This window comes from Dioscorea cayenensis, chromosome 6 (assembly GCF_009730915.1).
Source record: "Dioscorea cayenensis subsp. rotundata cultivar TDr96_F1 chromosome 6, TDr96_F1_v2_PseudoChromosome.rev07_lg8_w22 25.fasta, whole genome shotgun sequence".
In the NCBI taxonomy this organism is placed as follows: domain Eukaryota; kingdom Viridiplantae; phylum Streptophyta; class Magnoliopsida; order Dioscoreales; family Dioscoreaceae; genus Dioscorea; species Dioscorea cayenensis.
Genome location: NC_052476.1, coordinates 411011 through 424986, shown reverse-complemented (window position 1 = coordinate 424986; position 13976 = coordinate 411011). Strand labels below are relative to the sequence as shown.

The 13976-nt window shown below is 35.7% G+C and overlaps 2 protein-coding genes across 3 annotated transcripts; one reads left to right on the top strand and one right to left on the bottom strand.

Annotated features, from left to right (window-relative positions):
- Positions 1 to 1623: 1623 nt before the first annotated feature.
- Positions 1624 to 10976, top strand: LOC120263358 (phosphoinositide phosphatase SAC3-like). Of its 2 annotated transcripts, none has more exons than XM_039271221.1 (16): positions 1624 to 2148; positions 3305 to 3509; positions 3607 to 3772; positions 4340 to 4562; positions 5007 to 5083; positions 5196 to 5383; positions 5464 to 5561; positions 5734 to 5867; positions 5974 to 6102; positions 7576 to 7963; positions 8487 to 8608; positions 8733 to 8846; positions 9247 to 9441; positions 9952 to 10095; positions 10218 to 10320; positions 10445 to 10976. In XM_039271221.1, exons 1-16 carry the CDS (start codon positions 2056 to 2058, stop codon positions 10565 to 10567), a joined length of 2502 nt encoding a protein of 833 aa, XP_039127155.1. In that variant the 5' UTR covers positions 1624 to 2055; the 3' UTR covers positions 10568 to 10976. The 2 variants fall into 2 exon arrangements, with proteins under 2 accessions (XP_039127155.1, XP_039127154.1); XM_039271220.1 differs by having other exon boundaries at positions 10218 to 10326.
- Positions 10977 to 11257: 281 nt separating this feature from the next.
- On the bottom strand, positions 11258 to 13948 carry LOC120263854 (40S ribosomal protein SA-like). Its single transcript, XM_039271829.1, has 5 exons — positions 13748 to 13948; positions 12562 to 12824; positions 12239 to 12436; positions 11752 to 11977; positions 11258 to 11607 (listed from the first exon to the last, which is right to left on the bottom strand). The coding sequence occupies exons 1-5, from the start codon at positions 13872 to 13874 to the stop codon at positions 11492 to 11494; spliced, it is 930 nt and encodes a 309-aa protein (XP_039127763.1). The 5' UTR covers positions 13875 to 13948; the 3' UTR covers positions 11258 to 11491.
- Positions 13949 to 13976: the final 28 nt, after the last annotated feature.

Sequence of the window (13976 nt, the reverse complement as noted above, 5' to 3'; positions counted from 1 at the left end):
TAGCAAAAATAAAGATAACTTGGCGAATGACACCAGAGAGCGAGACAAAATGTCAAATCTAAGCATGTGCAAAGTGAGGGTGCACGAAATACTTAAAAACCAGCGCGTGTTTATGACACTGTTTTGCCCATCTTGCCAATTATTTATTTTTGTGGAACATATGATGCCACCACACTGATATATTTATATTTTTTTAAATCCATGATAAAATTTTAAAATTAATTAAATTAAGACTCTTTTTCTTCCCATAATTTGGTGATAAAGGTGTTTTATTTGTAGATTATGAATTAATTTTTAAGAAACTCTAATTACGCAAATAAGAAAAAAAAAGGAATAAATTCCATATAAACTACTTTGTAGGCATATAGTTGGGTTATGTGGTATATTCTGAGGTTTAGGAAGGAAAGATGATTACGTGTTCTTTTTTGTGATATATTGGCCAAACAAAACATGTGATTAATTAATTGTAATGAAAAAATGGAGGGATTGATGAGAAAGTGTGGGTCTTATTCTTGTGATGATTGAAGTGGACACGCTAACTCTGGAGTCTGGAGGAGGAACGAGACTTGAAAAAATAGCCAAGCGTGATTTAATTCGGGTCATGTCCATTGTCCAACTTGCATTCGTTTTCTTCGCATTTACTTCATTGATTTATCTTACAAAATAAAATGATATTAAATTAATCAAAATTATATATATATATATATATGTATTTATATAGTGTGCATCATCTGTGCAAGTTCATATATTCAAAGTCTACAAATGCTTGCTTTCAACTGTTGGATGTAATTTAATGGTCTTCATCATCATAACATATTGTTTGAAAATTTTCCATTTGTTATACAATTACACTATACTTATAAATAATAGCAGAGTGAGAGACTAGTAAATAAATGGGATGAAAAAAAGAATACAATAAAGATAGCGACAGTTAAAAACAAAATATACTAGGTGATAAAAAGGGTGAGAGATTTTTGGATTGATTTTATAATTTTCTTTGGAGGGTGTTACTAAAAATCAAATTAGACGATTCAGACTTATAAAATTTTTTTTGTAGATGACCGTTGGATGAGAATCTAATGGATCAATACAAACGTTTGGAGATGATGCCGCTTATATATATATATATATATATATATATATATAATTTACTCATTTTTTAAGTTACTAATAATTTTGGTTAATTCTTCTAATGACCTTTTGTTTGCGTATCCCTGTAATACATAGAAGTTTATTGTAAAAAATTTCTTAAAAATTGGACTATTTTTTATCAAAATTTTTTTGTTCTTAAAACTTAAATTAACAATAAATCTATATTTATTTCTAAATACAAATAAGAATAGACAATGCAAAGGTTTTTTTAGTTGGGTTTTTCTATATTTTGTTAAATAAAATAAAGATTATATATTGAGACAGACTAATATTTGGCTGGTAGTGGATTTTATTTACTAGTTAATTATTAAAAAAAGGGAAAAAAAGGAAAAAAATGGAATTAAAGAAAAAAAAAAACAATGATGGATGGGTCACAAAGGTAAGGTAGTAGAAGTTCCGGAAATTTATTTATTTTTTGAAATATAAATATATATATATATATATATATATATATAAAAGGTGTGATTTTTTTGTCCGCCCGGGGGTTTTTGTGGATTGAGGCGTCTCGCAGAAACGGTGTTGTCTGTGGCTTTGGCTTCTCTCGCCCAAAAAAATTCATCCAAATTTACCAAAAAGGAGAGAAAATTCATTATTTCCTTCTATTCTTGATCCGATTCTGATCAAATTCGGGGCTTTTTCGGTGGGATCTTGCGTGAGGATTAGAGATCTGGTTTGTTTTCGTCGTTTATGGAAACTGGGGAATCAGGGGGAGGTGAGCGGTTTTAGAAGGGGAGAGAGAGAGAGCGGTGGAGTGGTTTTTGAAGGAGATGCTGTATTTGAAGCAACCGAGGGGGAGTTTGGTGGTGGTGTGGTGGTCGTCTGTGTGGTGATCCATTTGGTGTTTCTCTTGGATGCTCAGCTGATCTTGACCCGGGCCGGCGGCTCGGGATTCGGCACGCGGCGATGGAGACGATGGTGCCGGAAGCGAGGAATGATGGCCTGCCAGATCTGCAGTGCCAGTATCTCCAGAAGTTTAGGCTCTATGAGACGCGATCTGTGAGTCAAGGCCTTCTTTTTTATTTTTTTTTATTTTGGGTGTTTCATTTGAATGAATGGTCTGGTGTTCGTTTTTAGGGCTGAATTTTGGTGATGCCCTAACATGTCTGAGTTTCTAGTTTTTGGTCTAAATGTTTTAATTTAGCAAGTGTTCAAAATCTTTTTTTTGTTGTTGTTGTTGTTGTTGTTGTTGTTGTTGGGAATTTGAATGTTTTTGAAGGATATTTGATGCTGGTCGCTCTTTTCATCTGTGTTTATTGGAAAAAAAGAAAAGACGGGGCTTTTGTTATTGTTGCTGTTGCTGTTGCTGTTGTTGTTTTGAAAAGACCTAATTTTGTTAGTAAAGATCTCTTTTTTTGCTATGAAAGAGAAGTTTTTTAACTCACTATACGTTTACTGTTTTGCCAGCATCATATCCATTGTCAATTTTTTTTTTGATTGCATTTACTTGAAGAGATCTTCATCTTTGTTGTGCTTTTAATCTGAAGCTCATTCTGAATGGTTGTATTTCTACTTAGTTGTTTTTTAAATTACTGGAACTCCAAAGCATGGCATATGAGCACTGTCCTGGCTCACTGGTTTTTGAGATCCGGTTTGTGATTGTTTACAATGGCATTTAAATGGTTCGTGTAAGGCCTGTAAACAGTTCTTGTGTTAGAAGTGCATTTACCTGCTTGGCTTGCTTAAATACATGCATTGGTTCTCTACTATTATCATCTCATTGTGATCAATCTTCAATTCTTGATTTTTTTTCTTTCTTTTGAATATTTTTAAGGTTTCACATTCATTATGTTTTTGCTTTAAAAAGGTTGGGTTGAAATCCCGTAGTGTATATTGACATTTTTCTTTTGGGTCTAAATTTTTGTCGTACTTTGTCTTTTATCTTTTTCCCCATGTATTTGTGATCACTGCATGATTGGGGCAGAGTTTGTTCTATGAAAGTGCTTTTTTTTTTGTGGGGGAACTGTGGAAGTACGCAAGTTGACCTTTGATTTGTCGCAAGTGATAAGCGTAGAAGCCACAACATCATTTTGTTTTGATCCTCCGAGGAACATTGATGCAAACAATGTTTTGTTGTACATTCTATTTGCTGTTTAATCAGCCTTCTGTTTAAATGGAAGGGTAAATATTGATATGTTGTTACTTTATGTTGCAGAACTTTTATATGATTGGAAGAGATAAGAGTGGGACTTTCTGGAGAGTTTTGAAGATTGACAGGTTAGAACCTTCAGAGCTCAACATTCAGGAGGACTCCACCACTTACTCGGAAAGTGAATGCTTCGAACTTTTGAAGAGAATTCATGAAGGAAACAAGTCTACTGGAGGATTGAAGTTTGTTACCAATTGCTATGGAATTGTTGGTAAGTGAAACATTAGTGCTGTAACTGCTGTCATATGGTCTGTTATCTTGACAAAATTGGAATATGGATCTTCTTGTTTATGGTTTTCCTTTTGCAGGGTTTATCAAGTTCCTTGGGCCTTATTACATGTTACTAATCACAAAGAGAAGACAAATTGGTGCCATATGTGGCCATACTGTGTATGCTGTCACCAAGAGTGAAATGATAGCCCTTCCAAATCCTTCAGTGCAGTCCAATATTATCAATACTAAGAATGAGAACAGGTCTTCTTTTTTTAATTGTAAATGAAAGTGTAACACTGACAGAAATTTTTGCAGAAACAGTAGTTATTTTATTACCTGTGTGATGGCAAACTTTTATTTTTACCATTTATTTTACTATATCTGGTCTTATTTGATGACTATTACAACTTCTGAACTTTTTTGTGTATAAAATAATATTGGGAAAGCTGTGATCCCAGATATGAATGATCTTCTTTGCCCTAGAAATGTTTCAGTCCGATTGGACTACCAGTTGATTTGTGCTTGTGATTGATGATATATTCTTAATGTCAATCAAATATGTACTAAGATTTATTTATTTTTATTATTATTATTTTTTTAATTGTTCTGCTGAGTCTCTGTTATGAAAAATGTTGGGTCAAGCATCTAAGTCCTAGCATACTGTGATTATCTTTGAGGGTTTTGCTGTATTGTAAAATGCTTGCTCAATGCATTATTGTAAGCTAATAAGCTCAATTTGTACTTTTACACTACTGAATTGCCATTCTTTTACTTTTTTTACTGATTTTGTAAAGGCATTCATACATTTTAGTTTGATTGATGATGTAGATACAAGAAACTCCTATGCAATGTGGATTTGACGAAGGACTTCTTCTTCAGCTATTCATACCATGTCATGCGTAGCCTCCAAAAGAATTTATGTTATGGTGAAACAGGACAGGTTCTGTATGAAACCATGTTTGTTTGGAATGAGTTCTTGACACGTGGAATTCGGAATAATCTCAAGAATACCTTATGGACGGTCGCCTTGGTCTATGGGTTCTTTAAACAGGTGCCTGTTTTTTAGCTGATGAAGTATTCTTTTTTTAACATTTTATTAGCGCTTTGAATTTTCCTCTGCAAATTCTGATTGGAATTTTTCTTTTGGTTGAGAACTCTTTTTCATATGCTCTTTGAGGAATGTAGGTGGATATTTTGAGAAAATTTGTCGGCATCTGATTTTTAAATGGCAATTAGCATAAGGTCATCCAACTCGGAATGGCGTTTAGTAGTGCACAAACTTGATGATGTAAATATCTGATTGCACCAATTTTTTGTTTCTGAAATGTTGCTTCTTGTTTTCTTTTTTGTTCCCTGGAGCAGGGCTCCACAGATATTCTTTAATGACGAAAATGATAGATATTACATATCTACCTCTTGATATATTACTTCTAGATAGTTCAGTAAGTTTGTTAGATTATATTATTTATTCATTCCCTTTTCCATGCAAATCTAGGCCAAACTTTCTATCTCTGGAAAGAATTTTCGGCTGACTCTCATTGCCAGGCGTTCTCGCCACTATGCTGGCACCAGGTATTAATGCTGCAGGCAATTCAAGATTCAACAATTGCTTTATTCCAACTGACAACATTTAAATTTGAGTTGAACTGGTATATTCTGATTTGTCTCTACATTTCTACGCCAGATATCTAAAGCGGGGCGTTAATGAGAAAGGTCGAGTAGCTAATGATGTTGAGACTGAGCAGATTGTGTTTGAAGACATTCCTGAAGAAGTTCCTACACAAATAACTTCAGTTGTACAGAACAGGGGCTCTATACCCCTTTTCTGGTCTCAGGAAACATCCCGCTTGAATCTTAAGCCTGATATAGTTTGTAAGTTCTATACTTCTCATATTACCATCTCCTGTAAACCTAGAATTTTAGGTTTTCATTGACAGTTTTCTTCACTTCAGTGCAGAAGAAGGATGACAACTACGAAGCTACTCGCCTTCACTTTGAGAATCTTGCAAAGAGATATGGCAACCCAATTATAATTTTGAACTTGATCAAGGTTAGTCTTTGTCGAGAAGCTTGTTGTGCTTGATCCTTTTATATCTTTTATAGCTTGAACTTTAAGTTAATTGTGGGGACAAGCTGTTTTCTTCTTTCTTTGTTGAAATAGTTCATATAACTTCACGTGTTTGAGTGGTTCATTTAACGGTAATTTCTTCTCTTGTATTTAGACACGTGAAAAGAAACCTCGAGAATCGATTCTCCGTGTTGAATTTGCTAATGCAATTGATACCATTAATAGAGATTTATCAGAGGAAAATCGTTTGAGATTTTTACATTGGGATCTTCATAAACATTCTCGGAGGTAATTTGAAAGTGTTCTGTTATTTCAATCCCTTCTCAGTTGTAGGACATTATCTGTATTACTTTTGTCAAACTAAATTCTAACTTGAAGATGTTATTTTTTCCAGTAAAGCAGCAAATGTTCTTTCCTTATTGGGAAAAGTGGCTGCTTATGCCTTGAATCTAACGGGCTTTTTGTATTGTCAAGTGACTCCGGCTCTACAGCTTGATGGTGACCTGAAGTGTCCTGTCCTTTTGTGAGTGACTAATGCAATGCCCTTATTTATTATTTTGGTTGTTTTTCCACTCATGTTTTACAGCATGTTTCCGTCGTCCACATTTTATGTCATGCATTTGAATGTGATGCCTGTTATTGTTACTATTATTTTTGTTTAAAGTTGAAGGCTACTTTTCTGTTAATAATATTGACTGGATATTATATTTCACTATTACCAACTTTTTTGTATTATTAGGTTGATGAAGTGTTTTTGGGATTCTTTACATAAAGTTTTGTATAATCACAATGACATGGCCATATGCTGCATTCAAATGTTTGTTTGCAGTCAAAAATAGTTCATTTTCTTCTTATTTCTTCTTTTTGGTTACTTATCTTCTAAATGCATATGATGTGATATTTAGTAACTTTTCACCTAGGTGGTTCACTATTGTTAATCTTGTGAAGATTTATAAGGTTGTATGCAATGAACTAATGCATGATGACTTGTAATCCTCACATATTTAGGAACCATAACCAGTGATTGTTATGTTGTTACTTGAATCATTAGTCTGAGGTGCAGCCATATGCGGTTAAGGATTATGAATCCTCTGACAAAGAAAAATGGTAGTGTGAGAAATGAAATATTATGGATGTCAAATATACTGATAAGGTTCTGGTTTTAATTCAAAAATGGTTTGGTGGCAAATTCCTTTTGGTGTATTATGCCTTTAAGGTATACTCAGCTTGTCATACTCCTTTTTTTTTGTCAAGCTATATTTTTGGTTTAGTATATCTGATTAGAATCCTTAGGCCAAGGATTGAGTGGTGTTTTCAGGGATTGTGATTTTTGAATAACAGGAATTTTATTTTTAAATGATAAAAAATCTTGTGAACATCAAATATATGATGATCAAGCCTTAGCTTTCAATCTAATATGAGATTATTATTCTTTCTTTACTCTTGAGGTTGATTTTGTGATTCACAGTATGGAATTATGCTGGCTATGTTTTATAGTTGGTCATTGATCACTAGGATATGATGGGATTCTTTAGGTCTAAAGTTACCAAGTATGGATGTATATTTAAGTATTAAATTAACATCTGTGATAGACCCAACCAAGTAACTCCCGGGTGTGATTGACTTGCTTTAGACCTGGCATAACGTTGTCTTGTATGTAACAGAGCGTCATTTTTTCTGCACTTGTTGTCATTCTGTGTCACTAATGCTACAAAATGTCTATTAGTTTCTACATAAAATATTCTGTTGCTTAATTTCTAAAATAAAATTTAGAATTATGTTTTTATATTATTTCTAAGTTGCGCAATTTCATTGTTTGCAATTTCTGACTTAATTTGATTTGATAGAACATAATCTGAATTTCTCTTCTGCATTGAGAATTTGTCCATATATGATCTAAATAAATGTCTGTTTTTCTTTATGTTGTTGAACTTTCTAATTTAACTTGGTGTGGCAGAGTGGCTTATTTTGAAAATGGTTGCTACTTATGTTTCAGAAAAGACAATGCCATTGGCTCACCCAATGAACAGAGCTGCCACAATACAACTGATGGCGATGGCTCTTCAAATGGTTCACGAGAAGATGGTTTGGAGAACAATTCCTCAGTAGATAAAACAGAAGATAATGACATGCCTTTGGTTAAACCCCCCAAGTTTCAGAAAGGTGTTTTAAGAACTAATTGCATTGATTGCTTGGATCGTACCAATGTAGCTCAATATGCCTATGGACTAGCTGCCCTTGGACATCAGCTTCATGCCCTAGGTTTTATAGATGCCCCCAGAATTGATCTAGATGCGCCTTTGGCTGATGATTTGATGAGCTTTTATGAGACGATGGGTGACACACTTGCTCATCAATATGGTGGTTCTGCTGCTCACAACAAGGTATGGCAGGGATTTTTTAAGCTCCTAGTTTACTTGTGGTTATCAGAGCAAGTAATAGTCCAATAAGGTTAATTTTAGTAAACATGGATTTGCATATAAAAGCTTGGATCTCCCCCTTCCTATCAGCTTAAGTTTTTGGGTTGCATTAGACTCGAATAATATATTTGGTTTGCGGTGAATTTTTGCTTTGTAGTAGGCTGCCATGTTCACAATCATTTCACTTTTGATGTTCTTATGGATTTCTATAATTTGATTGCACCTCTTGATTTTATTTGATAACTATTTGCTAACATCCTTAATGGACACATTCTTCAGACTTTGTTCTTAATTATTAAATTTTAATGTTTTTTCCAATAGCTTTAGCTTGCTTAAGACTTCACAAGTAACTGATTCCACAAATTAGTTTGCTTTTCAGGTGGCTGTCATTTTCTTCACTAGACATCTATCTTGTTCATTTTTTTTGGAGTAACTGCTTCATAGCTTATCTGGTTATATCAATTAGCTGTTGAATTGACCTATGCAGATATTCTCTGAGAGAAGAGGCCAATGGAAAGCTGCAACCCAGTCTCAGGAGTTCTTCAGGACACTTCAACGTTATTACAGCAATGCTTACATGGATGCTGAGAAACAAGATGCAATAAATGTGTATGTTTCCATCTGTTTGCCTTCCTGTGCTAGCTGGCTCTTAGTGCGCCTATTGCCCTCAGTGGCTTTTTTAGTTTTAATCTCCTAATTGTTTTTTAACAAAATTGGCTTTCTAATAATGCAGGTTTTTGGGGCATTTCCAACCTCAACAAGATAAACCTGCACTTTGGGAACTGGACTCTGATCAGTATTTCAATGTTGGGAGACGCGACAATGCTTTTTCTGATGAGAATGCAAGGTATGAATATTGATGCAACCGCCATGTTTCTAAGTCTTATCTCCTGTATCATGTTTCCTGTGTGAGGAAAGCCAGTGAAGATTTCAAACTCTGCATATGTGGTTTTATTTGTGAGGGTAAAGGTCTAAATTGAAGTTTTGTGGTTCAGATATTGTTTTTAATCAAAGCTGAATGGCTTTGAAAATCGGTAAGTAGCATCTTTAATAATGGGAGAAGTACCTCACCTCAATAGCCCATCTTCGTCTATAGTATTGATCTTTATCCTCACCAAGTCCATTTTCTGTCTCAATCCCATTCATACTGGCATTTTTTGAAGGAATTCATGGAACATCCTTGAGGAACAATCCTTCCCATTGCAATGACTATATGGTTTCTTTAAAACTTGCCCTTTGCTTGATAGATCAATCATCAAAAGATCACTATCAGATGGAAACATTCTTTGCGAAAGCAATACACCTGTGTCTGCTTGTAATGGTGGACAGAGGAAACTTCCTAACTCATCACTTTCTGATAGAGTGCGTCAATCAAATGCCAAAGGTCTATCTGAGTCTACACCAGAGATTTCGACCTCTGAAAGTGATATATCACTTGCCAGGTTAGTTTCCTTGCTTTGTAGTGTATTGGATCACATTCATTTCAGAGCTTGTAATTACTCTAATATCAGAGCAACTAATAGTCCCACATTGGTTGGTTTTGTAAAATATGGATTTGAATATGTAATTTTGGCTTTCTCATCCTATTAACTTAAGTTTTTTGGTTGATTGAGTCCAGATATCAAGGGGCGTATTAGAGTAATCACTAGTCCCTCATCGTAATTTGGGAGAATATAGATATGAGTATAGAGGCTTGGTCTCTCGTCCTAGCTTTTGAGTTGAATTGAATCCAGATAATATATTTGGTCTGCATTGAAAAATAGCAAGTGTAAATGATACTTTGTGGTTGTTTTCTCCCGATTTTTGCATAATGTATTGCTTGCTTGACACTGATTTTGCATTATTTGGTTGCGTCAGAAGTAATAATGATAAACATGCCTCGTTTAGTCTTCCCCTGGCTCTCCACATGATAGAATTTGCCTAAGACCTGATCTCTTGGTTTTGTGATGCAGGTATACTCCAACTATGCCTCGGAAGCAACTTTTTGCAGATAGTGATCACAGTGCCTTTACTGAGCATGGTGATGCATCAACCTGCTCGAATTTTCTTGATCTTGACTGGCTTTCATCTTCTGGGAACTCTTGTGAGGAAGAAATGTATGAAAGGCTTGTCTTTTTTATTCAGCTGCAAGAATTCCATCAAGAACTACTTTTATCTGATAGTTTTTGCTACATATAATGAAATCTTACAATTCTTCTTTCATTCTTGACATTCTCAGGTTCACAGTTGTCAATTCTCCAACCGAGAATCTCTCGACAGAAAATGTGATCAATGGGATAACTCCTGAGGCCACACTGCCTCTCAGTCAGCATGGATCTAGCGTAAGGGTAAAAGTCTCAGTTCTTTACTACTAGTAAATTTCAATTAAACACAGGACTGCCTGCCGATCATTTGAATTTGCAGGACTTGTTTAACAAATCCTTTAACCAACCATTATCATTTCAGGGATCAGAGACAGCAGATTTACAAATGGGATATGATGCTGCTGAGAACTCTGAAAATCTTAGTAGTGAATTCTCTGATAGCTTTGTGCATTGGGTTCTTCATGGCGAGACTCTTTGTCATTGATTTCGGCATGTGTTCGTTTTCCATTCATCTTTGATTGAGCTGACCCTCAGTTCCAGGACTGACAGAAGGAAGAAGTCCCAGTAGAAAAAAAAGCCAAAGCCAAAGCCAAAGCCAAAGCCAAAGCCATGAATGAGAGTGGGTGAGATGTTGAAACTGGATGGATAGCTGAAGATGTGGCACTGACTTTCATTTGTATGATATCATCCTCATCTCAAACCTGAACAGGGTGAGAGTGAATTTGGCCATGGTGCTGCCTCTCTCAGTCCACTCTAGTATATAGTCAATTTCTGAGCTCTTTCTTTTCTTTCATGATTTTTTTTTTCTTAAATTTTATGATGACTAAAAAATCGTCATGCTGTAAATATTTAATCATAAGCATATGCTTAGTTGATTTTGTTATTCCCGGCAACCTTTTCTTTTGTTCCTTTTTTTTTAAAATTATTTTATTTCAATTTTGGTATTTGTTTATGAACAAATATATATATATATATATATAATTTGTGTGAAACACCATTGGAGAAGACTTGATATGCCATGTGTATGTTTGTATTAGTTTGTTTTTTTAAATAATCATGATCATTGACATATCAGCATAAATTAATAACGTGTTTGACCAGAGAACATTACCTCAAATAAACATATTAAGCAATGAAAACAAAGATTATACCTTGCACTCTGTAGAGATATAAATAACTCAAAATGCAAGTCATTTTTCTTCTGATCAAATAAACTTTCCCAAGGTGGGCACATTCAGGGTTAAGTCCAAAGTAAATGCTTAACACTACCAGAGAAATGGTCAGATTGTTTACAACTCAAGTACAAAGACCAAAAAAAAAAAAATTTTTTTTTCAAAACTGAAAAAGTTGGGCAAAAGAGGTCCGTTTTCATTGAGAATTGCTAAACGACACGTCCAGGTGATTTTAGTCACTCCCAACCAGTGGGAGCAGGGGCTGGAGCTTGTGCACTCTCCCAACCAGCCGTAGCTGCAGGAACGACATTGCTTGGAGGAGCAACCACATCCCATCCATCCGATACAACACCTGCAAATAACAGGTAATGTAAATTGTCAGTTTTAAACAAAAGTGTCAAATTTATCTGGTTGGTAATGGAGAAACGCCCAAGTTTTCTATACAATTCAAGAGATTCTATTGATCTGGAAAAACTACGATGATTTTTGCTCTGACCTTGAGTAGCAGCCCATTCAACTGCTGCAGCTGGAGCTGGTGGAACAGCAGCAGCAGCAGGAGGTACAGCTGCCCCATCAGCAGCCCACTGATCTGTAGGCCATTGATCACTAGGGATCATAGCAGTGTATTCTGTAGCTGCACCATAGTCAGGAGCGGTAACAGGAGCCTCCTCTTCTCCTTGCTCCTTGGTTTCCTCTGGGTCCCTATAGAAAAATAGGTCAACCTGCAATCATGTCAAAACAAATTATTATGTTAAAACTTAAATCACAGTTATCAGAGACAGAGGGCAATCGAAGTTAATGTTTGAGAAGAGAATTAGAGGTCATTCAAACAACAGTCAGTAATCAATAACTGAAAAATCAAAATTGATAAAAATGGTTAAGCTAGAACTTCAACACTCAGACAAAGCACACAGCATCATGGAATAGCCTAATTGGTATATTGATAATGTACAGGAAGAAGTTGATTGTATGTTTATGCTCACCATCACATCCCATCTGTGTCCAGGAGCAATGGTGCCTCGCATTTGCAGAACCATCCTGGCCAACAACCAGAAAAGGCATCCAATGCTGTGCTTCCCCTTGTTATTGGCAGGAATGCCAATGTCAACATATCTCATAGGTGAATCAGTGTCGCAAAAAGCAATGGTCGGGATGTTGCCAAGCGATGACTCCTTGATTGGCTGCAAAATTATTATGATAACAACAAACACTCAAAGACAGCCATAAGAGGCCACAGAACACATGCAAATGACAATAGTTTGTGCTTGATCTGCAAAATATTTAACATGCAGCACAACATACAAACCTGATGGTCAGTTCTTGGATCAGTAAGGATGAGGAGACGAGGCTCACTGAAGGACGTCTGAAGTTGGTTGGTGAAAGTTCCAGGAGTGTGTCGGCCTGCAATGGGGTGGGCGCCTGTGTATTGTGCAAACTTCAGCACTGCCCTTTGGCCATATGGTCTTGCAGACTGGACAATAATGTCTTGTGGGTTTTCAATGGCAACAATAACTCTTGCTGCTAGCTGAAGTTTCTCCCATGTTTTACCAAGGTTGATGATGAAAATGCCTTAACAAAGTACAGACAATACAATATCAATAAACATGGCCAGCAAGTGGGTCTAGATATCTGATTGTATTTAAATAATTTACCGCATCATTGGACGCTAAGAAATGGAAATATACAACAAAATAAATGTGAGAATTGTGGGTTGCTAAAGAACATAGTAAAAATCAGAATCATAAAGTAGCTTATTATTTAACTCAAACATAGATGGCAGTTAACGCACAAGATTCACAAAAGTGTAAAGCTTGATCTTATATGCCGATATCCCTAGACGGATCACCAATAATTATGATTGCATTTGAGAAACAAGACACATTACAACATAACTCATTTATCATACATAAAATTAGACATGCGGATCATAAAACTTCACATAGACTTCCAAAAAGAGTCCTGTAAAAATTAAATCTCAGAATTCTTCAGATTTCAGGCTTCAAGAAGCAGCCATTTTTCACAGGTTAATGAAGATCAAGTAAATGGCAAGTCTTCAAGGGCTGGCAATAACAAACACAACAGCAGAAAATGCTAGCTTGACAATGTCTAGTGAGGCTATATCTATTTTTTTCTTTGACAAAAGCTCTATGTTGCAAAATTTACAAGTATTTAAAACGCAAGGAAGAATGAATTGCAATGCAGTGATCATTGTATAAATTTACTCAGCCATTCTCCTCATTCTATCATCTATAGACAGTTCAAAGACCAAGCAAGAGATGCTCCAAAAATAAAGAAACCTTTTCAGAGAGGCCAATCTTACTACGCAATGCAAGATCCGACCGTGCTACACAATCTAATCTTTGTACTGGCGAAAAAAATCCTGACTTTTTTCGTCCACTAATTTGTGAATCGCAGCAAATACATTATGCCTCTCCATTGCAAACAAAATGAAAGCAGGTATTGAGATCTACGTTAAGAGAGGTGGAAAATACCATCAGAACGGCGTTTGAAGACGTAACGCTCCATTTGGAAGTCACAGTTCTTCGTCCCGAGATGAACATCGGCGGCAAGCATCATTTGGATGTCCTGCTCCCTCGTCGTCAGCGTTCTCGCCGCCATGGCTGCCGCTCAAACTAGACCTCTAGGGCTTGGATTCGCTTTGTTTGGGTAAGAGCTCACAGAACGCCCAGGATTGAGTTCTTAAGTTCGCTTGAAAACCCT